At 43.9% G+C, this 26,122-nt stretch overlaps 3 protein-coding genes across 4 annotated transcripts in view; all 3 read right to left on the reverse strand.

The window, feature by feature from the left end:
- Positions 1–12,519, reverse strand: part of LOC134102862 (interferon-induced protein 44-like) — a 30,142-nt gene extending 17,623 nt beyond the window's left edge. The window contains exon 1 of the mRNA XM_062563718.1: positions 12,472–12,519. The gene's annotated coding sequence lies outside the window, so the exon portion shown is untranslated. The remainder of the gene's footprint in view (positions 1–12,471) is intronic.
- Positions 848–12,591, reverse strand: LOC119216445 (interferon-induced protein 44-like). Of its 2 annotated transcripts, none has more exons than XM_037469303.2 (9): positions 12,472–12,591; positions 11,409–11,897; positions 10,824–10,872; positions 10,500–10,695; positions 4,010–4,162; positions 3,765–3,918; positions 3,334–3,351; positions 2,983–3,083; positions 848–2,601 (listed from the first exon to the last, which is right to left on the reverse strand). In XM_037469303.2, the coding sequence occupies exons 2-9, from the start codon at positions 11,878–11,880 to the stop codon at positions 2,410–2,412; spliced, it is 1,335 nt and encodes a 444-aa protein (XP_037325200.2). In that variant the 5' UTR covers positions 11,881–11,897; positions 12,472–12,591; the 3' UTR covers positions 848–2,409. The 2 variants fall into 2 exon arrangements, with proteins under 2 accessions (XP_037325200.2, XP_062419703.1); XM_062563719.1 differs by having other exon boundaries at positions 11,409–11,894; positions 12,472–12,543.
- A 3,156-nt stretch (positions 12,592–15,747) lies between these two features.
- ifi44g (interferon induced protein 44g) lies at positions 15,748–19,843 on the reverse strand. The gene is made up of 8 exons (XM_037470323.2): positions 19,693–19,843; positions 18,428–18,591; positions 18,230–18,281; positions 17,905–18,100; positions 17,317–17,469; positions 16,836–17,007; positions 16,352–16,452; positions 15,748–16,263 (listed from the first exon to the last, which is right to left on the reverse strand). The coding sequence occupies exons 1-8, from the start codon at positions 19,710–19,712 to the stop codon at positions 16,072–16,074; spliced, it is 1,050 nt and encodes a 349-aa protein (XP_037326220.2). The 5' UTR covers positions 19,713–19,843; the 3' UTR covers positions 15,748–16,071.
- Between the last annotated feature and the right edge of the window lie 6,279 nt (positions 19,844–26,122).

The following is a 26,122-nucleotide window of genomic DNA, read 5'->3' on the forward strand; positions in this document are numbered from 1 at the left end:
AATACAGTCTGTTAATGTACAAATGTCAGCGGTCTTACAGAATCTTACAGACCCAAACCACACTGATGGCATAAAGACGAGTTAAAGCCCCGTTATTATTGGACATGGCTACAATCAGATCACCATCGGTCACCATGCTGCCGACAAGCTGAAGGTTTATTGGGTGCTCGCTCCTTTGCTTGATGCACGCTCCTGATATTGAATCTAGAATCGATTGCTCTTCCTTGAGGTCCCGGATGTTGTGGTTGAATTTTTCGCGGTTGAATTTTGAACTAATAATTCATTTGGAATTACTACAAATGAACCGTAGTTGTAAATGTTCAGCTTTGAAGGTGTTTTTAGTCAAAACACAGTTCACCCCATTAACAGTCAGACACACCACAAACTGTTCACACAAACATCAAAGTGGCTGTGTCGTGACTCTCGGTCAGGTAACCTTTGAGAAGTGAGCAAGCGCAACAACTGGGGCGACACGATTGAATAAAAGACGAGCCTCAGGACGGACACGAAGAACACTTGAGCACATTCTGTATTGAGTCATTACAGCCTGCTAATCTTTTAAGAAGTCAATTGAATTGCGCATGCTAAACCAATAAGACTATAGTTACATTTAAAAATGACAGGTGATTGTTACATTGCTGGTTGCTAAAATCTTCAGTAACTGAGGACCACATCCAGTGAAAGAGGGCACAGGGGTCAGTTTGCTGCCTAAATTCAGGAAGTCTGTGTTTTTGTCTTCACATGCTGTACTAGCAGGCAGTGCTGCAGGGACAATTGTTGTGGAATATTTCAATAAGCTCGGTAGAAGAGAATGATTTGTCTAATAAAACGGAGTCTTGATGAATGATCAAAGTTGCAGAAAGTCCATTTATTGCTTGCAAGCAGGAGGTCAACTACACAGGCACGTATCACGGTGCTCTGTGGAGATGGCGTCTCCGAGCAGTGAAAATGCTGAGTTCTTATACACACACATGAAGGTCATTTCTGGTGGTATGCAGACACGAGAGCTACTGAAGCCTGAAACTCTAAACCACCTGTGAGATAACACAAATGAAAAGTTATAAATCAAGCAGGTAACGAATCAAGGCAAAGATGGGAGTAACAGGGTTCCTTTGTTCGAGCATTCGGGTGAAGGCCAGTTTGACTGTCCTCCTTCACACAGCTGCAAAAGACAACTTTTGGGTCTCCCTTTTCTTCTCACATTGCTTCATTACAGACAATAATCACTCTTTTAGCATAAGATTATGTTATAACATATTTTACCATTACACAGTGCCAAATGTCCCACTTTACTTTCCCTTCTGGTTGTCACTCAAATCAGGCTTTGGACTCTGCCCTGTGTGTACTTTGTGTGAGTGTGTTGTTGATGTGTGTATGTACAAGTGTGTTCAGCACTGTTATTCCACTGCTTGAAGTTGAAATGGTTTCTTCTTCCCGTTGCTGCCTTTCCTTCCCGTTGACGAGCGTAGCCGCTGGCTGATGAGAGGAAAGCCGTCTGACACTTTGAAATGTCGGCGAGTGCCATAAGAGCCCCCCCCCAAAGCCCCCCTCTCTCCGTCCCCACTGGTCGTGATCATATCGACAGATGTGCTCATGATCTTCTCCACCAGGGGGCTCCCAGTATGACCTCCACTCCCTCGACGGGGCCCTGAGCACCTGGAAGGAACCATTGAATATTACGTGTGTGTTTGGCATCTCCAGGACATTCCTGCTTCCCTTTTGTTCATAACTCTTGTTGGTCGTGACAGTCGCCGTACAAACATTTTAATGTAAGATGTTGCCAAGCCGGAGAAAGCTCCTTGTCTTTTAATGCGCACTAACACAAAAGCTTTATTTTTTATTTCTCCATTTTAAAAGCTGGCCTGAGCAGTTTTTTTAAACTTATTGTCACAGAGAGAACGGCTGCCATTTCACTTTAATTCAATTGTTTTCATCAATTACAAAGGCATGTGTGACTCTGATAAGAAGATGTGTGCTGTGTGGCGGTCTTGTAACGCAGAGAGGGACTGTACTCAGCTGGTCCGACTCCAACAGCTGTACAATAACACTCTGACATCAATAAATTTCTGTTTTTCTGTTCATTCACGCACTTTGAGCTTCTATTAAACAACAAAATAGCAAGTTCTATATGACAACCTATTAATATTATACTATTATTATAAAATATTCTAAAAAGAATAAAAATGAATTACTACAGCTTGATGGGGACACAAAAAGAAGGAGTTGATAGTTTAGCATTAGCACTGTTGGAAAGTTAGGAACCACTTGTTTTTTTCCATAACAATAGTTTATTGTTATCAGACGTATTCATTGGTTATGAATGGTATTAATCAGACTGGACCTGACAATCCAGTAACTTTTCAAAACAGTTGGACAAGATATAAACATCTGCTGTGCTTCTTTTATTCATTATTTGGTTTTAACATTGCTGAGTCTGTCAGTGATATCATCAAAGTAACCATCAGTGGAACGAAACATCTGGATGATGGCGGTGAGAAGAAGGATGTCACAGTTTTGATCCAACTCAAATTCTTTGCTGTAGTTCTTCACCGGAACAACACAAGACATTGGCACACCGACCCGAACACCAACCTCCTGCATCTGAATCACAATAGCAACACAAAATATGCCAATGAGAGTAGTTTAAATATATATATATATATATATATATATATATATATATATATATATATATATATATAACAATAATTGCATTAATTTAAGAAAACTGCCAAGTTGTGTTTGTATTTATACTATCACAGAAGAGACATTGGTTCGTATTACCATCAATACCAACCCATCCAAAATGTTATTACTGTACATTTGAGCCGCTACTTTACACATGTGAACTGAATAATTTAACAAAAGGTTCATTTAGATTTAGATTATGATTTCATGTTCTCGCATGGTTTAGACGCAGGAAACCAAAATTAATCCACACACAATTTGATTCACATTTTCTTAATTTAAAGTGGATCTCACAATTTCCTGAATGTAGCTGCTCTTATAAATGTTCCTGATGTCCTTGGAAACCAAAGAGCAGGCTTCATCCACCTTCGTCAGCAGGACCAGCTGAGGAATACCTGGAGAGATTCAAAAGTTTAATTTAAGCTTTCTATTATTTTGTGGATATTGATATGACCTGCAGTACTTTGTTAGTGGTTTTGACATATTTCAATGGTTAGTGAATATCACACAATATAGGTACAAAATATAATTATAAAGAATTCTATTGTGTATAGTTTATGACTCCTCGGATACCATTTAACTCCCTGAGGTCTGGGGATGGAGTGATGCCACTTAAAGTGAAAATAAAATGTCACTTTCACTGACCCATCAAGTTGACCTTTCTGCTCTCCCTCCCCACAGAAGCCTCTGTGGATGGTGGTTCGATCTGATGGAGGTTGTCCCTGCAGTGGTCCTGCCGTACACCTCTTCTGCTACTTGCAATTACTTGTATCATTTCAGTTAGAGAAATTGAATGTATTGTACATCTTTTACATTGTTGATTCTGTACACATGACATCCATTGCAGTCTGTCCATCCCGGGAGAGCGATCCCTCCTCTGACGTTCTCCCTAAGGTTTCTTCCCTTTTTTCCCCATTGAAGGGTTTTTTCATATTTTGGGGAGTTTTTCCTGTGCCGATGTGAGGGTTTCGGGACAGAGGATGTTGCATGTGTACAGACTGTAAAGCCCTCTGAGGCAAATTTGTAATTTGCGATTTTGGGCTATACAAAATAAAATGAATTGAATTGAATTGAATTGCGGATAGCTTCCAGCTTCTGCTCCAGTTTTGCAGGCATGATGGAGACCTTGCAGGCATCAACGACGTAGGCCACGCAGTGGATCTTGTCACTCAGGCCTGGAGACGTTTGGTAGCCGCTGGCATTGGAAAGCAGAGGAGCCGTCGGGTTGAACTGAGTCAAAGAAGTGAGAGAAAAGGGCCGTTTGAGATGCAGAACAAAACCTCATGCTGTTAATGATCCTACTAATACTATGAAGCCCAACCTGATAGGAGTCTGGCAGATGACCTTCCAGGATGCTGGTTATGTCATCGATATCAAGGCCCGCACCTGTGCTTTCCTCCAATCCCATGGTATCACACAAGATGATTGGCAGGGGGTTTCCCCCTTTTCCATCTTTTATTGAATATGTGCGAAACTGTGAGGGAAATTACGTAATGGAGTTTATTACAAGAGATTATGGATGGTGAAAAGGATTTGGTACAAAGACTCATAAACAGGACTGAAAAAGCACTCTTTACTTTGTCAAAAGCACTAACGACCGTACTTGTACTTTATGTTGGTGAAAACAAAAAAGTATACACATTTTTCCTTTTTCTTTCTTTAGTGCAGATCTCAGGCCACATTAAGTCTAGTGGCTATGCTGATGGCTTTTGGGAGGCTCTAAGATGCTTTCAGCCTAATGCTGGAATCTCGCGTGCTGACGTGCTTACGAGTACAAAGCTAACGGTCATCATTTCGGGACAGCGTGTTCCATGTACATCCTCATCTGATGGGGAGGCCATTAGTTATGCTGAAATGTATGACTTATTGTCATTAGTGCGGTCAAACAATTGAAAGATTGAATCACGAATTAATCGCATTTATGTCTGAGTTAAATGAATAACAATCGCAATTTTTATCTATTCTTAATGTCCCTTTATTTTTTATTTTAATGCTCTTATCAACGTGGAAAAGTGGAATGACTTGCTTTACGCAAATGTTTTATTTCACTGAAAGACAAAATTGCCAAACATTGCAAAATAAATGTATAAAGTGCACATTTCCGGTAAACAAGAACTCAGCCCATGCTGCAGTTAAACCATGGCTTAATATTTTCTTTTTTTCAAGTTGGCTGTGAACAAAGCAGTCAGGCCTCTTATTTCAGAAACAATGAACCGTTCAAGTTAGGTTACCAATAACCGGTAAGCCTACTACTTCTTTGCTTTCAGCTACTCAACCAGACAAGTGTGAGGTCTCAACCCCAGCGTGACGGCAGGAGGCCACGAGGGGGAGCCAAAGAACGCGTCCTCCGGAGTCAATCACCGGAATACTAGACACCTGCGAGAGAGGACGCGAACCCCGGAGCCAATCACCGGAACGCTGAACACCTGCGAGGGAGAGATACCTATAAAAACAGCCCGACGCAGCGGGCAGGTTGTGAGGTATTGAATGTACATTTCTCTGCTGAACCGCTTTGCTTATCTGCCTGAAACCCCATTAGAACCCGTGACTCGACCTTCCGCCTGCATCTGACCACGAACCTGCCTATTCCCCTGGACCAGAACCATCTTTTGCCTCCCGTGTTGCCGACCTACTGCCTGTCTTCGGAATTCCCATTTAGATTTGTCCCTAAATATAACTAATATCTGTCCTTGAATAAAGAAAGGTTGGAAGCTCTGATCCTGAGTCCGAGTCTCCGTCCAGGGTCCCCTCGTGACAGAATACCTCACCAGTATTCAAATGGAACCATCAGAGCTCCAACGTCGGCTCGCCCAGCAGGAGGAACGGGTTGAGGAGCTATGCCAGCTCCTACGCCAGTCCGCCACACCGGCGGTTCAACCCGCCATTTCTTTGGCCTCCACCGGACCCGCCCCGATGGCTATGCCGGGAAAGTATGATGGCTCTCCTGGCAAATGCCTGGGATTCCTCATGCAGTGCGGGATGTATATCGCCCACCACTCTGCAAACTACCAGACGGAGAAGGACAGAGTCGACTTCGTCATCTCCCTGCTAACAGGAAGAGCCCTCGATTGGGCAACGGCCCTCTGGTCAGCGGGAGCCCCAGAACTTCTGTCTGAGCGACACTTTCAAGCACAGTTTAAGGAGGTGTTTGACCACCCCATTACCGGGAAGACCACGGGGGATTTGCTGTGCGAAATCCGGCAGGGCTCGCAAACGGTGTCAGACTACGCCCTGAGGTTCCGGACCCTCGCCGCTGGCAGTGGGTGGAGCGAGACTGCACTCCTGACCATCTACCGTCGCGGTCTCCGTCCTGAACTCCAGGCAGAACTGGCGTGCCGAGGGGATGTGACCGAGCTGGGCGATTACATCAGGGTGTCCATTAGCGTGGGACACCTCCTCGAGTCCCGACTATCCCCGCGAGCCAACTTTCCATCAGAGCCCACCTTTCCGGTAACACCTCCTCTGGCCGACGAGGGACCGGAGCCGATGCAGTTAGGTCGCCTGCCCCTGTCTCCAGCGGAGAGGATGAGGAGGATCAGGGAGCAGTTGTGCTTGTATTGTGGCGAGGCGGGACATCTCCTTCGGAACTGCCGACTCCGACCTCCCCGTCAGAAGGAAGGCTGGACCTACACCTCTGCCAAGGTAGGAATGTCTCCAGTGTTAAACATGTCACGTCAACAACTAACCCTACCTACTGTTTTATCTGTGGGGAAAATGAAGCAGGAGGTACGTGGGTTGGTGGACTCGGGGGCGGCAGGGAATTTTATGGACCAATACTTGGCTCACCGTTTATCTGTGCCCCTCATCCCGGTGTGTCCTCCACTCCGAATCAACGCCTTGGATGGGCAGCCCCTGGGCACCGGAAGGATTATTCACCAGACGGCTAACATCACTCTGCGGGTCGGAGCACTGCACGAGGAGGACATAAGTTTCTTCATAGTGTCCTCTCCCCGGGAACCACTGATCCTAGGACACCCGTGGCTTGTGCTCCATGACCCTGTGATTTCGTGGAGACAAGGTGAGTTACTGACCTGGTCTCCTGAATGTATGTCCAGATGCCTGAACGTCACCTGCCGAGCCACCTCGGTGGAGGCAGCCACGGCTACAAAGACCCAGGCGGTACCCTCCTGCTACGAGACACTCCAGGAGGTATTCAGCAAACAAAAGGCCGCAGAGCTGGCTCCCCATCGACCATGCGATTGTGCTATCGAGCTGCTGCCAGAGGGACCGCTGCCGAGGGGTCGGATATACGCGCTGTCCCTACCAGAGGAGGAGGCCATGAACCGGTACGTCGAGGAATCCCTGCAGCAGGGCATCATCCGCCCCTCCACGTCCCCGGCCGCTTCCAGCTTCTTCTTCGTGGGAAAGAAGGATGGAGGGCTACGTCCTTGCATCGATTACCGGGCACTGAATGCGATCACAGTGAAGAACCGGTTCCCTCTGCCCCTCATCCCTGCGGCCTTGGAACAGGTAGGAGGGGCAAGCATATACACAAAGCTTGACCTCCGGAGCGCTTACAACTTGGTGCGCATCCGGGAGGGCGATGAATGGAAAACGGCGTTCCTGACGGCAAGGGGGCATTACGAGTACCTGGTGATGCCCTACGGGCTCACAAACGCCCCCGCAGTATTCCAAGCTTTTATGAACGAACTCTTCCATGACATGATAAATCGGTTTCTCATTGTGTACATTGACGACCTGCTCATTTACTCCCACAGTATGGAGGAGCACGTCCAGCAGGTGCGTCTAGTGCTACAGCGTCTGCAGGCCAACCAACTCTACGTGAATGCGGAAAAAAGCCTGTTCCACGTCTCGACGCTCACTTTCCTTGGATACGTGCTGTCGCCAGGAGGGGTCGCCATGGACCAAGACAAGGTAGACGCGGTGCACAACTGGCCTACACCCAACACCGTAAAGGACCTCCAGCGGTTCCTGGGGTTCTCCAATTACTACCGGAGATTCATCCGGAACTTCGGAGCAATGGCTGCTCCACTTACCGCCCTTACGAGCCAGAAGAAAGGCAAACTCACATGGTCTGACGCAGCCCAGAAGGCGTTCGACGCCCTTAAGCTGGCGTTCACCTCGGCTCCCGTGCTGACCCAACCGGACCCCGACCGCCAGTTTATTGTCGAGGTGGACGCTTCCGAAGAAGGGGTCGGGGGTGTTCTATCCCAACGCACGGGGAGTCCCCCCAAGGTGCACCCATGTGCGTTCTTTTCAAAGAAACTGTCCCCGGCGGAAAGAAACTACGACGTGGGCAACCGGGAACTACTAGCCATCAAACTCGCCCTTGAAGAATGGAGACATTGGCTAGAGGGAGCTCGGCATCCCTTCATTGTCCTGACTGATCACCGCAACCTGGAGTACCTGAAAGGGGCAAGACGGCTAAACCCGCGGCAGGCCCGGTGGGCCTTGTTTTTCACGCGCTTCCAGTTTACCGTGTCGTACCAGCCCGGAGAGAAGAACGCAAAGGCGGACGCACTCTCACGACTGTACGCGTCTATGGCCGACCCCGAACCCATCCTACCGGACTCATATTTCGTCGGTCCCATTCGCTGGGAGATCGAGTCCGTCATCCAGGACGCGCTCCGCACGGACCCAGCACCACCTGACACCCCTGCCAACCGAGTCTATGTCCCTGCATCAGTGCGACCTCAACTCGTCCAGTGGAGTCACACCTCGTTGGGATCAGGACATCCAGGCATTACCCGAACCACTCAGCTCTTGTCCCAGAAATACTGGTGGAATTCGTTGGCCTCCGACGTGCGGGACTACGTGCTATCCTGTCCAGTCTGCGCACAAACTAAAACACCCCGTCAACTCCCCGCCGGGGAGTTAGTACCGCTGCCCACTCCCCAGAGACCGTGGTCCCATGTGGCAGTGGACTTCCTCACCGACCTACCGGCGTCAGAGGGGTTTACTACTATTTTAGTATTAATCGACAGATTCTCTAAAATGTGTCGCTTTATACCCCTGTGTAACCTTCCCTCAGCCATCGAGATGGCAGAATGTCTGTTCCTCCAGGTGTTTCGCCCGTTCGGCCTTCCAGAAGAAATCCTCTCAGACAGAGGTCCTCAGTTCACGTCTCAGGTCTGGAGGGCGTTCTGCAACCGGCTGGGAATAAGGGTGAAGCTGACGTCCGGATACCATCCAGAGACCAACGGCCAAACCGAAAGACTCAACCAGGAACTGGGGAAGTACCTTCGTGGTTATTGCGCACAACATCCACATGATTGGTCCCGGTACGTGGCCTGGGCAGAATACGCACAGAACTCTACGTTCCACTCATCAGTACGACTAACCCCTTTTCAGTGTGTGCTGGGATACCAGCCCCCATTGTTTCCCTGGGATACTAGGCCCGGTCCCGTACTGGCCGTAGAGGACTGGTTCCAGCGCAGTGGCGAAGTCTGGGAGACCGCCCATCGTCACCTCCGTCAAGCCGCCAGCACGCAAAAGAAGTTCGCAGACCGACGACGCCGGCCCGCTCCCAACTACCAAACGGGTCAGAGGGTGTGGCTATCCACGAGAAACTTGAAGCTGCGTCTGCCTTGCCGGAAGCTGTGGCCACGATACATCGGACCATTTAAGATCACCCATCGCATCAACCCGGTAACCTACCGACTGCTTCTACCTAAACATTACCGAATCTCGTCAGCTTTTCACGTGTCTCTTCTGAAGCCTGTCCATGTTAGCCCTCTCCATCCATCTCTACCGACACCAACGCCACCTGCCCCACTGGAGATAGATGGGGGTCCGGCATACGCTATCACGGCCGTGCTGGATTCCAAACGTCTGCGGGACGGTCTCCATTACCTGGTGGACTGGGAAGGATACGGCCCTGAAAAACGATCATGGGTCCCGGCCCGGGATGTCCTCTCCCAAGAGCTAATAGAGGAGTTTCATCGGATGCGCCCGGATCGCCCTGCACCTCGCCCGCGGGGCCGCCCGCCGTCTACAGTGGCTCGACCGTCAGGAGCCGGCCGTGGAGGAGGGGGCTCTGTGAGGTCTCAACCCCAGCGTGACGGCAGGAGGCCACGAGGGGGAGCCAAAGAACGCGTCCTCCGGAGTCAATCACCGGAATACTAGACACCTGCGAGAGAGGACGCGAACCCCGGAGCCAATCACCGGAACGCTGAACACCTGCGAGGGAGAGATACCTATAAAAACAGCCCGACGCAGCGGGCAGGTTGTGAGGTATTGAATGTACATTTCTCTGCTGAACCGCTTTGCTTATCTGCCTGAAACCCCATTAGAACCCGTGACTCGACCTTCCGCCTGCATCTGACCACGAACCTGCCTATTCCCCTGGACCAGAACCATCTTTTGCCTCCCGTGTTGCCGACCTACTGCCTGTCTTCGGAATTCCCATTTAGATTTGTCCCTAAATATAACTAATATCTGTCCTTGAATAAAGAAAGGTTGGAAGCTCTGATCCTGAGTCCGAGTCTCCGTCCAGGGTCCCCTCGTGACAACAAGCCTGTTGACAACAGTCATTCACCCCCCCCCCTAAAAAAATGACATTGTTAAAATGGGTTTGCATTTAACTAACAGCACTAATTGTTATTAATAAACTCTTACTCATTGGTGGCAACTGAACACGAATGTCCTTTTAGAATTCACACACTCTCCATCCAAAAGATGTTGAGATACTTCATTAAAAACAAATGTAAACCCCATGCGCCACTGGCATTGTTAAAAATATTATGAATGTCTCTTATGCCTGTATGTGACTGAACCGGGATAATTAGCAGGCATCCATTTAATGAAATCAACCATGTACATGTTGATGCAGTGAATGAAAGCAGCCTGACCTGCTTGGTGAGGCTGTTGGTGGAGCAGCCGGCGATGGCCTGGTTGCTGACGTGGCCTTTGAATACGGAGTTGATAGAATTGAAGAAGCTGGACTTTCCAGCTCCAACAGGTCCGATAAGCAGGACCCGAACCCGCGTCACAGACTTGGACGGGGGGCAGTAGAGCCTGATGCTCTCCATCATCTCGACTCGCTTCCTGACCAAACAAGATCAGCTCTAAACATCTTCAACACTTTATGACATGGTGCAGTATCCTGTGACAATGTAAAAACAATAGTATAGTAATTGTAATATATTTTGTTAGTGCTGTCACGTCAAGCTTACTCGTTTTCCCAGATGACCGTCCTCCACGGCTTCTCAAATTCTGAGATTGCTGTTGAAAAGCAAAAAACAGCTTAATATATATATATATGATTTCAATCATCCGGACATTCGATTTTAATTTAAACACTGATACAATAAATGTATTAGCTGTCTTTTGAAGTTATGAAACATGAATTAATGTGATCAAATAACAACCACTCCCATTTTTTTTTCCCTTTCCCCAAAACATAAATATTCACGCTGAACTGGAATCGAATCACTTTTCACTGCTAGTTATTATTTGTGAGTCACTGGTGAAAAGAAAAACTACCTTAAAAAACTAGCCTGATCGAACCTTCTGTATTGTAGCAACAAATATGCAGATGTGTCCAGGTGTTCTTTTATAAGGAAGCTTGGTTTCTGGTAACCACATTGATGGTGTGTATCCTGGCAGAATTTAGACTAAATAAGAAGTTTTGAATGGAGTTATTTTAAATGCAACAAAAATATGAGATATATGTGATATAATCACACTTTTCCTGTAAGACTCAATGTTTCCTTAAAACATGGTAAGCATCAATATATTGTTGTTTGTAGTTCACTTACTCTCCACCTCATAGACTTCACACTCAGTCAGCTGGATGTCGTTTCCATGCATCTCTGCAGCATTGAAGTTGTAATAATTCCCTGGAGCGGAATGGACTTGTGCTCTGCCTCCGTAGGCAAGAACCAAATCTTCTCCAAAATATGGACCACAGTTACCACTCATTTTTAATGCATAAACTTGATTAGAGACTGGATATTTGAGGAGCTTTTCTCCATTAAAGGTGAAAAGAAAGGCCTGGTCATCAGGCGAGTACTGCCCAGTCTGACTGAAGGGTTGTTTGGTGTAGCCTCCAAACACATAACCGGACGCATTAAAGCCCACAGACACTGTGGGACTGTGGTTGTCACATTGCTGGTGGAAGCCAGTGCCGTTGAAACCATGGATGCTGGCCTTGTACAGCAGGCGCAGTTTGAATCTTCCCAGCTGTGAGCAGATAGTTTTCTGCTGGCTGCTGGTTAGTTTGGAGTTCATGTTGGACGTTATTTCTGCTGATGATCAGAAAAAGAGACACAGAACAGAAACAGTGGCACAGCTGCAGGTCTGAAGCATGTATCTAATTGGAAATGAACCCCGGGGTAAACTGGATTCATTTGGCATGATTCAAGACGCTTAAAAAGTTCAATTTACCTACACATACAAAATCCTGTAAAATAACTGACTCTATATTGATTTAGAAGAACACCCTATTGAGCTTAGAGTGGTGGAAATATAGCAAACCATTTTTGTACACTTCTGGGTTCATAAGTATAGTTTAAGGATGTGTTGGGGCATGTAGCTTGCTGAAATACTTGGCATATTGTCAATACAATTTTAATTCAAAAGGACTTCTCACCCTTAACATCTTAACAAAACCCATGTCGTTGATATGAAAATGTTTTTTTAGAGAAGGGTTATTCTTTTGGTAGTATGTTCAGTTGAATCATTTGTTAAACAGCGCCCAAATTAAAGATTAAACAAGAAAACTTGAGAGATGGACAATCGTCATCTACAGTATTTACAAGGTAAAATATATTTTAGTTTTACAATGAACCAAAGACAAGGTAAGAGATTAAAAACCATTACCTTCTACGAAGACAAAAGGCTCACTGGACTCAGCCCGTATGTGCTTTACCAAGCAGCTGTCAATAGTGGAGCAGACACACGCAGCATGAGAAAGACCGGAAGTTCTGAGTTGTTACCTTCAACATAAGAGAGTTTTTTTTTAAGAATCTTAATTGGTGTGATTTATCTTGTTGCAATTTAGATGTTTAACAGGACATCACAAATTGTACATAATACTTTACGGCATTTGATCTCATTTTAACTTTCATAATTGATTTTTAAACATAGATTTAGGTATCTTTTAAATCTAACCAGGGGGGATTTTAGACCCTGACCACACTATCGCCTTTTTCTTCTAAAACGTATCAATCGTAAGTCACTTCTAACTATATTTATGTTTCATAGTATTTTTACTAGGGCTGTCAAATGATTAAAAATTTTAATCAAATTAATCAGAATTTTCAGTGGATTAATCATGATTAATCACACCTGAATCCTAACCATTTTTTCTTTCTGAAATGCATAATAAAGATAAATAACAGGACACAGATACATAATTATCATTATTATCATCATTATTATTTTTTACATAAATACATGTTATTGATATTTGATTTTTCAGAAATTCATTTCAGAAAATAATCAAAGCAATGTTATTTGATAAGTCACAGACTGATTTCCCTGCATGGCTCTAGAAGGGTCTCGAGCCTCTGCAGTTTATCCCACTCTGCTGTGAGTTTGTGCTCCTGATGGTTCAGGGCTGCGATGACCAGACATGACCAGACATGTCAACCCTCCCGATGTTTCAAAGCCCCTCCCGAAAATCTCCCGGACCGACCTTTCTCCCGATTTCCACCCGAACAACAATATTGCTGCACCACCCGTCACTGGGCGCGCCGTTTCAGACCGAACAATAATAAAGGTTACACCTTGAAGTCGAGCGCGGCGATTAGAACGACTGGCGCTGCAAAGAAATCCGCTACCACCCCCATTTCAGTGTGAAATATTCCCATACCTGGGAGGATTTAGATCGCATTGGCTTCCCTTCCTCCGCATGTTTCAGAACAGTATTACGGGTCTCTCCGATGGTCCTCTACCTCAGCGCTGCTCTTAGCCAAGCTCTGCTGGGCGGAGCTTTTTTTCTCTGTTCTGCTGCGCGAGAACGGGGAGGGGGGGGGGGGGGGTGCGGGTCTCTGGCGCAAACGACTTGCTGAACCTGACGTCCTGACATATGCCTGCAGGTGGCAGTAATGTGTTGTATAGGATGAAGTGCATTCCCTAGACTCTAGGGAATGCACTTCATCCTCTCATCTCATCTCAGTTACACCGGAAGGCGGAAGCAAAGAGCGCTGATTTTGAACAGCGCAATGCGCCAATCATACGCCCTTCCTTCATATGCCTTGAAGTCTGCGGTCGCCCGTCCAAGTTTATAAATACTACCATATTCAAGGGACGGAATGTCATTTTAGGACGTTTTCAGGCGAGAAATTAGGTGTTTAAGCAACATTTCTGCGGTCGGTTTGTTAACATTCAGCCATCGTAAAAAATTCCATGGAGGATGTCGGAGACGTGAGGCGTAGTTAACGGGACCATCTGATGCCCCCAGCACCGGGCGGTCAGCCTCATCTCACGCCGCAGACAGCAGCCTGTTCCCGGCCAGCGCTCTTTGCTTCAGCCTTCCGGTGTAACTGAGATTCTCTCACACTGTATACTGAGATTCTCTCACACTGTATACTGAGATGCTCTCACATTGTATACTGAGATTCTCTCACACTGTATACTGAGATGCTCTCACATTGTATAGTGAGATGCTCTCATGTTGTATAGTGAGATGCTGTCTGAGTGTCTCAATAGTGTGTATGAGAGTGTCTCAGTAGTGTGTGTGAGAGTGTCTCAATAGTGTGTATGAGAGTGTCTCAATAGTGTGTGTGAGAGTGTCTCAGTAGTGTGTGTGAGAGTGTCTCAATAGTGTGTGTGAGAGTGTCTCAATAGTGTGTATGAGAGTGTCTCAATAGTGTGTGTGAGAGTGTCTCAATAGTGTGTGTGAGAGTGTCTCAATAGTGTGTGTGAGAGTGTCTCAGTAGTGTGTGTGAGTGTGTCTCAGTAGTGTGTGTGAGTGTTGAGTGTCTCAGTAGAGTGTGTGAGAGTGTCTCAGTAGTGTGTGTGAGAGTGTCTCAGTAGTGTGTGTGAGTGTGTCTCAGTAGTGTGTGTGAGTGTTGAGTGTCTCAGTAGAGTGTGTGAGAGTGTCTCAGTAGAGTGTGTGAGAGTGTCTCAGTAGTGTGTGTGAGAGTGTCTCAGTAGTTAAGTCCTAAACGGCCCCTCATAGAAATTGGTATTTTTGCATTACATAACAAACCATGTAAAAATGACTGATGTTGTCATTAAAATAGTTAACTTCATCATTGCACAAGCATTGAGTAGACAGTTTGTTTCATTTTTGTAGGAGCATGAGACTGAACATGGTGACATGGGCTACCACACAGCTGTCAGGTGGTTTATCCTGGGAAAAATGTCAAAAAGAGAATGGGGGCTGAAAGCAGAGATTCAAGAGTTCTGCAAAAAAAAAGGCAAGGACATCCCAGAGCTCTCAGATGAGGACTGGATGGCAGTTCTTGCATTTTCTGTTGATGTGACTGCACTGATGAATGAACTGAACACCAAACTGCAAGGCAAAGGGTCCTCTTTGTTCATGAAATGCACAGCCTGCTGAAGGTTTTCAATGAGAATGTTGCAGTTTCTTTCAAGCCAACTGGAGAGCAACAATCTCACTCACATGCAAACCCCGAAAGAAGTCATACCATCAGCTGATCACCTCTGCAGGTACTCATCCATGCTAGGAGCACTGCATAGTGAGTTTTCAATTAGAAGATGTCAAAATGATCGAGGATGAAATGCACATGATTTCCTCTCCCTTCACCTGTAGTGTGGAATAATGCACTCAGTGATGTTCAGCTGGAACTCATTGACCTGCTGTCTGAATGCAGTACTGGCAGAGCATTTCAAGTCAGGATCACTGCTGGATTTTTACTCTTCTCTCAAGGAGGAGAACTTTCCAAACTTAAGGAGACATGCTCAGAAGACGTTGGTTCTCTTTGGCTCTACCCACATGTTTGAAAAAACATGAAATTTGCAAAATTATATTGAATAAATTACATTTTTTTAAGGCAACCTCGCTTTTTAAGACTGTCATGATGTGACAGGTCCAGACCACTTGTATAAACATTCTCTAGATTTAATTTATGCATAAAGCAAAATAAAGTGTGAGAAAAGTTGCACTCAGAAACCCCTCTGTATGACTGGATGGTTAATGAGGTTTATTGCCCTTGAGACAAAGAGAAAAGTTGATGCTTACAAATAAGATATCACAATGTTCAGATTTATTCAGACAATGTTTTCACTATAATTTAGTAAAAAACATAACAAGAGGAAAGGTTGAAATGGTAGTTTTAAGCCATGGCCAATAAGATTTTACCTGATTGTACTGTAGCTTTCACATCTAAAAATGATTGATTCCTGTACACAAACACCTTTATCCCTGAGCCGCTTTGTAACTTTAAGTACAAAAGATTATATGAATGCGAAGGATGACCGTTTTCAATATTTTTGAAAGAAGTACATTTTTTATTCCATTTTTGGCCCTGTGTGTTGGGCTGAATTGTCCTGGAAATACAGGTTAGCATATTGAAGGATGTGGTCGACGGCACTAAGAAGGAGCACATCAGTGTGCACATCCAGGTCCAGCTCTGATGAGTAGTTCCTCACTGGGACGATGTAGGAGGTGGACATACCCAACAGAGCTCCGGCTTTACCCATCTGCAAATACACAAAAATGTAAGCATTGACAAAAAAATAATAACAAAATTACCATTCAGTCATCATTTATGCATTTATTCCAGCCTACCATGTCCCGAATGGCGTTGCTCTTGTAAACCTCTGTGACGTCTTTTTCCGTTTCAACACAAATTTTGTCAATGTGGGTCAGCAGAGCCACCTGGTGAACTCCTAACAGACAGAATACATGGCTGCTATTAAGGTTTCATTGCAATAAAACAGCTTTTAAGTGTTAGATTCCAGAGGAACACATTACCAACAGTTAAGATCTGAACAGAGTTGATCTTCAGTTGATTTTAAAGGTTTTAAAGTCAAAGTCGTCACGCCTCTGTGCTGTTCTGACCCCCGCCAAATCCCACCAACTAAACAGGTCAGTGGAATCTTTGTGCAATATGGAGCAAATATTTGATTCATGGACACATTTTAAACTATGACAACAGAATTAAGGTAAACACTGACCACCTTGTTTTCAAAAGTCCATTTGGTTTGACAGGGGACAACATCTGTTGGGGAAAATGTCTTAATGTTTAACTGTTTGCTTTTCCTTTTCTTACCCAGTTCACTGATGTGCTCCCGGAACTTCTGGAAGGTGTTACTGAGGCCTTTAGGGTAGGTCAGGACTTTAGAGGCGTCCACCACAAAGGCCACACAATGGATCTTGTCTTTGAGGCTTGGCCTCTTCACGTAGCCCAAAGTCTCCGACCTCACTGGCTGATCTGGGCTGAACTGAGAGAGAAAAGAAGAGCAACATAGCGCATGTTGCGTGTTCAGCAATTAGCAACATTTTAATTCTGACCTAATGCCGGTGCGAGAAAAAAGAACCTGGATCAAAAAAGTCAATATGTCCCCAGGGGAACATGAATGAATGTACCACATTTCATGGCAAACCATCCAATGAGGGTCGAGGCATTTCACCCAAACCCACAAATATTAACCTCATAGCCAGAAAGAAAGTCAGTATACAGGTTCAGTCTGAACCAAACAACCAACCAATACACCTGTAGTTCTGTCTTTAGCAACGCCCACCCTGCTTACCTTGTGCCCTTCAGGTACATGACCTTTAATGACGGACAGGATGTCATGGAGGGTCAGTCCGGTCATATCTCCACCTCCCAGGCCCACCATATCGCACAGCACCAGCCCAGTAGGAGCCTTTCCATCCTCAGCATGGATGTTGAAGGACTGCAGCTGACACACACACACACACAAAATTTAAAAGGATAGATGGCAAAACCATGGCAACAGACGTGCTGATTGGAGGTTTACACTGCTACATTCAGGCTCAGCGTTGCCTCAATGCTGTTTTTTATGTGTTTGTCTAGTCAGTCGGTACACATATATTAACATATTTAAAGTGTAGTTTTTGTTAATTTAACTTTGATTTTAGCAAGAAAGTGCATTCATGACGTGTTTTTCCTTTTTAAGGGCCAATTACTAAGATAGGATCTTGAGTCCAGTAAGGATTCAATGTCTCACTGAAAGCCTAAATGAGGCCCAACTTCTTTTCAGTATCTCCACATTGTTGAAATTGATTTTCAGCTCATTTGGTTCCCTACTCCCTCTAAATAAATCTCATTTATTTTGGTGAATTCTCTCAGTTATAGGTTACTGCTCGACGTGTACCTTCTTGGTAAAGCTGGTGGAGGAGGAGCCCACCATGGCCCGGTTGGTGACTCTTCCTTTAAACACTGACTGGACTGAGCTGATGAAGCTGGACTTTCCAGAACCCATGGGACCCAGGAGGAGAACCTTAGCATGAGACACATCCTCACTGCTTGGAATGTAGGAGCTGATGGTCGCCTTCAAGCTCAGCTTTTGCCTAGATTCAAATAAAAGAATCTTGCTGCTCAGTATAATTTCAATAAATATAAATAATAAATATAAAATATCAAGTTTTCTACTTAAATAGTAGCAAACATGACCTGACAGTCATTTTCTTTTTACTCACTCTTCTGTCCACTCCATGTCTCGCCATGGAGATTCCAATTTTGTTCGAGCTCCTTCGGAGAAGATGACGAGGTTAAATCCAACAGGCTGTTTCTCTTGTCTTTTTCATTAAAAATGCATCCAAACAATGAACGATAAGAGTGGTTTATATATCCAATGGGGGAAGGATTTCTTGGTGTGGAACTGTTAAGCAGCTTACCTGGGAATGTAAACAGAAAATTGTTCTCCCTCTTCTCTGTTGAACTGACATCTGTAACAGTGCTGGAAGAATCTTGGGTACTTGCTACTTGTGGGCTAGCAAATGTAGCTGAAGCAGAGGAAATAGGGACAACCCTAACAGGGGTTGTTTCAAATGTAAAGCCGCTGTTGAGGAAACAACAATATGCATCAGATTCAGAGCAGACAACATGCAAAAAAACAGAAATGAAGGTATATGTTCTTGGTTAAATGCCTTACACCTAAAATACTATTTATGGGACCTAAAATGTGACCTTATATAATAGCTGCTGTTGGGATGGACGGAGAAATCCCCAAAAGCTTTATGAGGGACTTTGAGTTGAGCACTAAGGATGGAAATACACGGCAATATCTGTGAGGCAGAAATGTTCTGTGTGTAAACCAATGCTTTGCAATTACTAAGCATCCGTACGCAAACTATTTCTACATCTTTTATTGTAATTACTACTACATGAACTACTAAATGAACCATGAGAAGAATTACATTTTAAGGATTCTGGCATGTCAGCAACAACAACATTGTAGAATAAGTGATACAACCATGTTGAGAAATGCATTCACATGTCGAAAATTCTACAAAATGACCTATTTACAAAACAGGTGATTTGCCCTCTTTTGCCCTCTTCTACTAGATCACTATGTCACACCATTTAAATTTGAAATCACAAAGGTCAGTTTACGCACTTTTATAAGAATCAAACTGAGATAATACTAATACTAAATCTATTTTGCATTTGCTCTCTGGTGCCTGTAATACAAAACTCCTCATTCAACTGCCTTTAGGGGGAATGATGGTTCAGGAAGTCATGTGATGTCTCTCCACCACTGACTTTACTTCAAACTGCCTTTATTTATTTATTATTTATTTATCCATTAAGTCAACTGAGAGAACATATTTAATGTTTACTTATTAAGTTTACTCTTGAGTGCCTTGTCAAGGAAAAAAAGACCAATAACACACAAAGCTTTTTTTTTCTGTATCACATCCAATTGAATATTTAAGAGTTTTATATTTTGAAAGAGAGCAACACGTTTCTTTGAAGGGGCATTGGTTGTCTGTGCGCGGCTTTTGACACTAGTAATGAAGCATAACATTTGCTATGCTTCATTACTCCAGTAATGCTCCAGTAACGCTGCGAGTCTGCCCTCTTCCCCGAGGAGACTCTGCGTGTAGCTGCTTTATATAAGATGGGTTATTTTGCATGCACAAAACGTACAGTAACGTACCTTTTGAGTTGTTTCGTCATGATGCCGCTCCACGCAGACCCACGGCGGACAGCAGACACACAAAGAGGGAGAAGCGACTCCCTCTTCCGAGGAAAAGAAAGTGAAACCTAACGTGGCGCATGACACGTCTTCCAAAGAGCACTGCAGGACGTTGTGTGCGCAGTGGCTCGTCTCTCTCCCCAAACAACAAACACCAACACCTCACAGGTGGTTCTGGGATACTTGTGCTACTAAGCTAAATTCATTTAGGCTATGTAACAATTAACACATGGGGTGCTTGATTAAATGATTAACAACTCGTTCTCGTGAATCTTTAACTGTGCAGATTCCTCAGCAGGAAGCACCTTTCCTTTCTAAGAATGGTTGCTTATTGTCTATTAAGGTCAGTTTCAACAAAGGAATAAGTAACATCCTCACATTCTGGGAAAAAAAGATGTTGTGAAATGTTAGATTACATGAAACCAACATTATGTCCTTTCATAAGACATTTACACTTCAGGAGGAGACGAGAGTTTATACATGGCCAGATATGGAGCAGTCTTCATAGAAGGACAACAGGCTGCTCATGGAGAGGGAACATGTGAAGGTGGACTGACGGTGGTGGTCAATCGGATGAGGACATCCCATCCGAGACATGCAAGGGAGGATTTAAACTTGCCAAGGGAAAGAGCAAATATCAGGTGTTGATTCATCTTAAAGGCACAGTAGGTGACAGAGTGACATCACAATGTTTCTGACGTACCTTATAACTTATTTTGGGCTTGATGAGCTGGGAGGCCGAGTGGGTTTGTCTTATCCACTAGTGGGAGCTCTAGTCTCGTGTTTGAAGCTTGATGGCGGCCCACTAGCTGACAGCAGGGGTCCACCTGAGGCCACCCTTCATTCTCTTTCCTCCACAGGGAGAACCCACACACGTCCTTGCACAAAGTCAGAGGCATCACTCAGGAGCTTTTCATAACTGAATGTTTTAATCGGAATATTACTCTGTAATTTATGGTGGGGAATGGTATTGCTTGGATAAGAAAACGTGCTGTGTGTGTGTGTGTGTGTGTGTTTCTTGGCTTATTTTAGAGAGGATTTGTTTTGCAGCGTATACTCTGAATACAAAGAAAATGGAACATATCCAAAGTTCGCTTGGGAAGACTAGCTTTCATACACAATTCTTTATATTCATGCATAAATACAATGTTTTCAGCACTGTCACTAGACTTTGGTTGTTTTCACTTCAATCAGTATTATTCTCCTTTAATTGAACATATTGTTGCTATTTGACATAGTGTTCTTCAAATTAGCCTCAGTTTGTGATTCATCTCCAGCGATCCCTTCAGGAATCCTGCCAGTGGTCACATCTCTCTTCATGTGTTAAAATACCATAAATATGATGACCCTAACCCTAACCCTCCTTGAGGATGAATAAACCTATAAATGTTAGCAGGCTCTTTCAGGTGAATAGTCTATCATTCAGCTTTATATTTTGGCTAGCAGCCCGCGACTGATCAGGCGTAATAGCAGCGCACAACAAGACACGGCTATCTGTTATGACCTCGTGGCCATGCCAAGCTTTTGCTGCGACAGCTAAATATTTTCTATTTCCGGAGCCCTATTTAGAAAGACTGGGATGGTTAAGTTAGAAGATCCTAAACAAGCAATAACAAAGTAGATCCATTATTATTCATTTGTTTTGGGATTCTAACATTTTTCTGTGGTTTCTCAGTAGTGTTTCTAATGCATTTAAGTAAGGAATATATTTATCTAATTTTACCATCAAATGGCTATTTTCCGAAGCACTTCTAAAAAAAAGTATTTCCACTCAACCTGACGTAGAGTTCTAATTGATGAATTTACCTTTACGCTAATTGAACAGGGTACAAATCCATAGCCGAACTTACATGGCAGTCTGCACGCTCAGTTTAGAGAAGCAGTGGGGAATACTGGCAATAAAGCTAATCGATGCACACCACGTTCCAAAAGTCTCACAATAACACAAACAAGCTAACTAATCAAATTAGTAAAATGAGTTTTTGCTAAAGGAGTCCTGTGGCCTAAAAGGCTTCAGTTCCCTGTCTGAAAAGGCTGGCTAAGCTAAAGCTGTGAAAAATATTCTAAATATTGCGTACACTTTTTAGGTTATACCATGTAAAGTTTGTCAGAATATGTTTGTCTGCCGTCAACAGCTTTAAATGCTTGGCTTCTGGGCCTCAGCACCATAACTTCTGTCACGTTTTGCTAATGCTCGACTGGGCCTTTTCATTGTAAAAAACAATGAAGATGAAGCAGATTAAGTTGACCATTAAAATTGAAAAAATGCCCCGTTCAAGAAGCCTGACAGATCATTTGGGGCTTCTTGTTATCTGTTACTACAAACCCAATTTAAAAATAAAACTTCCTGCGGCCTCGAGGTCATGACCGGGTGTCATTAAAAGTGATTGTAGTGTTGGTGGCTTCACAGTAAACACTATCTAGAGGCTGTTATCTGTAGATGGAAGATGCTGCCCTGCAAAAAACAAAACACAGCGTGCAAAACACATCGGGATTTAACTGCTCTGTGACCAGAAACTGGAAAATTGCATTTATAAATATGTGTAATGTACTAAAATTACTTTTCCAGAATGATCCTGGTTGTAGCTAGCCTTTATGTGGCTGTGTCATGTGCCCTGCAAGTGACACTTTTTTTTGCAGTGCAGTGTATTATGGTAATTCAATGCAATCATTCTCTGACATATGCTTAATTCTAACATACACTCAGGCATTGAAGTGAAGACAGCAGGCACTTTTATTTAATAATTACGTAAACTAGACAACAATAGACACAATCATATCGGGTCAAATATACCACAGAATCTTGCTGCAGTTTTTGATTTCAAAATAGAAGCAGCAGCATGTGCACAAGCTTACTGTCCCCTCAGCTGAGGTGATCTTTAAGTTATGTAGACAAGTTATGATTAATTGATCGTTAACACCTTTGCAACAGCTCTTCCTCCCCGTCAACATAATCTGAGTGTGTGAGTTCAGAAGGTTCAGACAGACCCCCCTCTGACTCAGCAGCTCCAGCTGATGTTAGTGAAGCAGAGCGGTGCAGACTGGAGGAGAAACATGCGCCGTCTAAATATGGAGTTATGCAGCCGTGTGACACAGCGATCCGCTTCACAGAAAACACCCACACCACTACCACCGCTCTCATGCATCCACACTGTGTGACACACCAAGTCTGCCCCCCTCTCAGCTGGCAAACCTTTAGCGACGGGCACCCAGGCTTGAAATGAAAGCACTGCAGGTCCGAGTTGAAGAGAGGTCAAGGGACAACTCCAACTGGAAAAACACATTGGATGCTGTTTTCTTTTGCAGTTGATGTGAAAGTCAGATATTGATTTTCGCATCGATGAAATTCCGACAACTCTGTGCTGGAGGATGAAATGAATGTTTAAGTTTAATGTTATTTGACGATTTTATGCCTATTTAATATGATTGTCTGGCTTACTAATGCCTTTCCCCTTTAATGAATAAATTAAAGAAATACTTCAATTACTCATTCCATGTTACAATGAATTTGTGAAGAAAACTTTTATTTTCTCTCTGTTGTGAACAAAGAACCAAAATGAGGAAACGTCTTGGTGAATTGTAAATATGGACTTTGTCCGTCCCACTGAGCAAACCAGTGCAACTATTGAGGCAAGTCAACAGGCCTATATTTTAAGAGGTATGTTATAATATTTAAATGATAATGTCTACATTTTCTCCTTTTTTACTTTTTTAATACTAGAATTGCTTCAATGTAAATTAAAACGTAAAAAGTATTTTTTGCATCGGATATGCATGACTGTGGCATATTGATCATGGTAGAAGGATTTGGATGTGATACACGACAGTAAATACGTGTTTACTTGTCCCGTGCAGATGATCAAAGATGACGGATGGTCTTTTCGTTGTTTTTGTTTCATACATCTACTTTGGTCTTTCTATTCTTTTTCTGCTAAACTCAAACTGTCAACAGGGTGGACAGGACATGATGTAAGGACAGCCTCTGATCATATTCACAGTGTACAGTGCAGCCATGTAAAGGGACTACACACAAGTGTAACGTGAGCCGTCCAATATGTTCATTTGAATGGAGAGTGGCTAGAGCTTTGTGTGGAAGTCATGTGATATGATGAGAATGTTCTTTTTGAATCAAAAAGAACGTTGGAAGGTAACTGGGGGCAATAAAGAGCTGCATCATCTCTTGTTCTTCTTTTTAAACTACCACTATGCCTTTGAGCAAAGCTTCTATGAAATATATGTACCTCTTTGTAAGGTAATGTTAGAGGCAAATCAAAAGAAAAGTACATTCATGACTTTGTGAGGTAAGGTTTATTCAGCATTTCCTAACATCATGTGCGCTGTGAAGCTGTCCATATTTCATGTTTATTTAAGGCACTTTCTAAGAATGATGGGCGAAGAGGTAAACTGTCCCTGAGGGGCACTGCATGTACAAGCGTGAACGTGTGTTTGACTTGCTGCATGTTTTATTTCGCCTCGGGGTTTCTCATGAAGAGGTGAAAAGGTCGCTGAGCAGAGGGACGTCTGCAATACCCGGCTAAGCTTGCTGTACTTGTGACCCAGGGCCCCGGTAGGTGGAAGACGATGGATTAATAATGGATGGAGGTTTGTTTCGTTTTTACACTACGTGGTTCATTTCAGAAAGTATCATTCAAATGTAAGTACAAAACTATAATGATGGGTACGATGGGACGGTTATTGATGTTTAAGACATCAGGAGCATGTGCTTGGCTGTGACTCACCTTGAAACACGCAGTGTGTCATTATAGTCAATACCTAATGTCGCCCACAAAGGACAAAAATATATTCTGATATATACAGATTGCTGTGGCAAAGAAGATCACTGTTTGTCTAGTAGAGCTGAACGGGACCAAAGCATTCATCTATTACAGTAACGTGTCACGCTGACTGGGGTTTATGTGGCTGAGAATAGCTTGTGTAACGGAGAAAATGTAGAAATGCAAAGCAAGCGATCCCTTCTACTTTTGATGTGAGCACGTTTAGGTCTTGTTTGCAATAAAACAAGAAGGTTTGGAGATCACCTCGGACCAAAGACAATTTCTGGTGATGCAGATATTCTTTCCACAATAGATATTGAACCCCCTATCTTGAAGTCCATGTGAAGAGTTTTTGAATAAATAAATATAGGATTGGGTATCTTTTTGCAAAAACGTTTTGTCATTTTTGCTGAAATTCTCATTACATCCTTAAATAAGCCAAGACCGAGTGACTTCTAGAGGCAGACAATAACACTTGGTCCCTATATCAGAAGGTTCCTGGTATACGTTTCATTGAACAAACATACAAACAAGACAAATAAACTTTAATGTAAATTAATAAACTCAACATAAGCTAATCAATTACGTGCACTTAACTACACAGATGTCGCCCCCCAACAGTCAATGTCCTCTAACTTTTGTTGCGCCGTCAATCAACCTGCTCCAGGTAGCAACATGTGTACAGGTGACACAGGTGATGTCACTGCTGACATCATCCCTTGTATAAACGCGAGGCCTCACTGCATTTAGCCTCCAGCATACCTGCTGAGAATGCTAAGTACGTAAAACACAGACTAACATGGGGACAAAGGGGAGTTGTCACCCACTTTGTCACACAGAAATCAACAAAGAAATATCTGGTGTCTGTGTTCAATCGATCACCTTGTTTGGCCCAAATAGATCTTTAAGTTGGGTCATGTTTTTGAAATGTCTCAACCTCACCATCACATTTTCTCCTGAATGCGTGTCGTATTCATGCAAATATCTCAGGTCTTAATGTCTCCCCTTCCTCCCACTGGGCAGAATGATGCACTTGACACTGGAGGGCTGTGGTCACATGAATTTGCTGAAGAGGAAAGTTTCTCTTGCCTCACTTAAAATCCCAGTTTTAGTGGTGTGTATACAAGCAAAATCTTGTGATGTCAAAGCTACTTTAGAAGCCGATCATGGTCCAACATACACTTGAAGCCTCTGGCACGAATATACGGAAAATGCTCTTCTTGAGTCAAGTAGCAGACACCTTGTGTTCAGCAATTTGAAGAATCCTTCCATAAACAACAATTCTTTTATAAAACGCTTTTGGAATGAAAGGTTTTCAGACTGTAGCTGACATTATGAGTGAACTTGTGAACATGCTTTCAGGAAATGAATAGACTTGTGATGTCATAGTGCGCTTTGTTTTGATACTTGAACTCGCTGTACTGAAAACAGAAGATACAAAGTACATATCTGGTTCAACAATCTCCCGTCATTCTTTCATCTCAGCGGCCCGAGCTCTTGCTTTGTGTCAGATATCTGCTGACAGCCTCTAATCCGTCTGGCCGGTATCCTAGAGGAGGAAACCTCCTGTGTTTACATCTCCAGTTTGCTCAGGCTGAACAAAGGAAAAGCGAGTA

Source organism: Pungitius pungitius, chromosome 7 (assembly GCF_949316345.1).
Source record: "Pungitius pungitius chromosome 7, fPunPun2.1, whole genome shotgun sequence".
Classification (NCBI taxonomy): domain Eukaryota; kingdom Metazoa; phylum Chordata; class Actinopteri; order Perciformes; family Gasterosteidae; genus Pungitius; species Pungitius pungitius.

What these genes read in the sequence shown, in the direction of transcription:
- LOC119216445 (XM_037469303.2), bottom strand. Translation starts at nt 11,880, where the DNA reads ATGAACTCCAAACTAACCAGCAGCCAGCAGAAAACTATCTGCTCACAG. An exon ending in TGAAGTCTATGAGGTGGAGA is followed by an intron (nt 10,873 to 11,408) that starts GTAAGTGAACTA and finishes GCTTTTCAACAG; the next exon opens with CAATCTCAGAATTTGAGAAG. An exon ending in ACGGTCATCTGGGAAAACGA is followed by an intron (nt 10,696 to 10,823) that starts GTAAGCTTGACG and finishes TTGTTTGGTCAG; the next exon opens with GAAGCGAGTCGAGATGATGG.
- ifi44g (XM_037470323.2), bottom strand. Translation starts at nt 19,712, where the DNA reads ATGACGAAACAACTCAAAAG. An exon ending in GACATGGAGTGGACAGAAGA is followed by an intron (nt 18,101 to 18,229) that starts GTGAGTAAAAAG and finishes ATTTGAATCTAG; the next exon opens with GCAAAAGCTGAGCTTGAAGG. An exon ending in GGAGCACATCAGTGAACTGG is followed by an intron (nt 16,453 to 16,835) that starts GTAAGAAAAGGA and finishes TCTGTCTGTTAG; the next exon opens with GAGTTCACCAGGTGGCTCTG.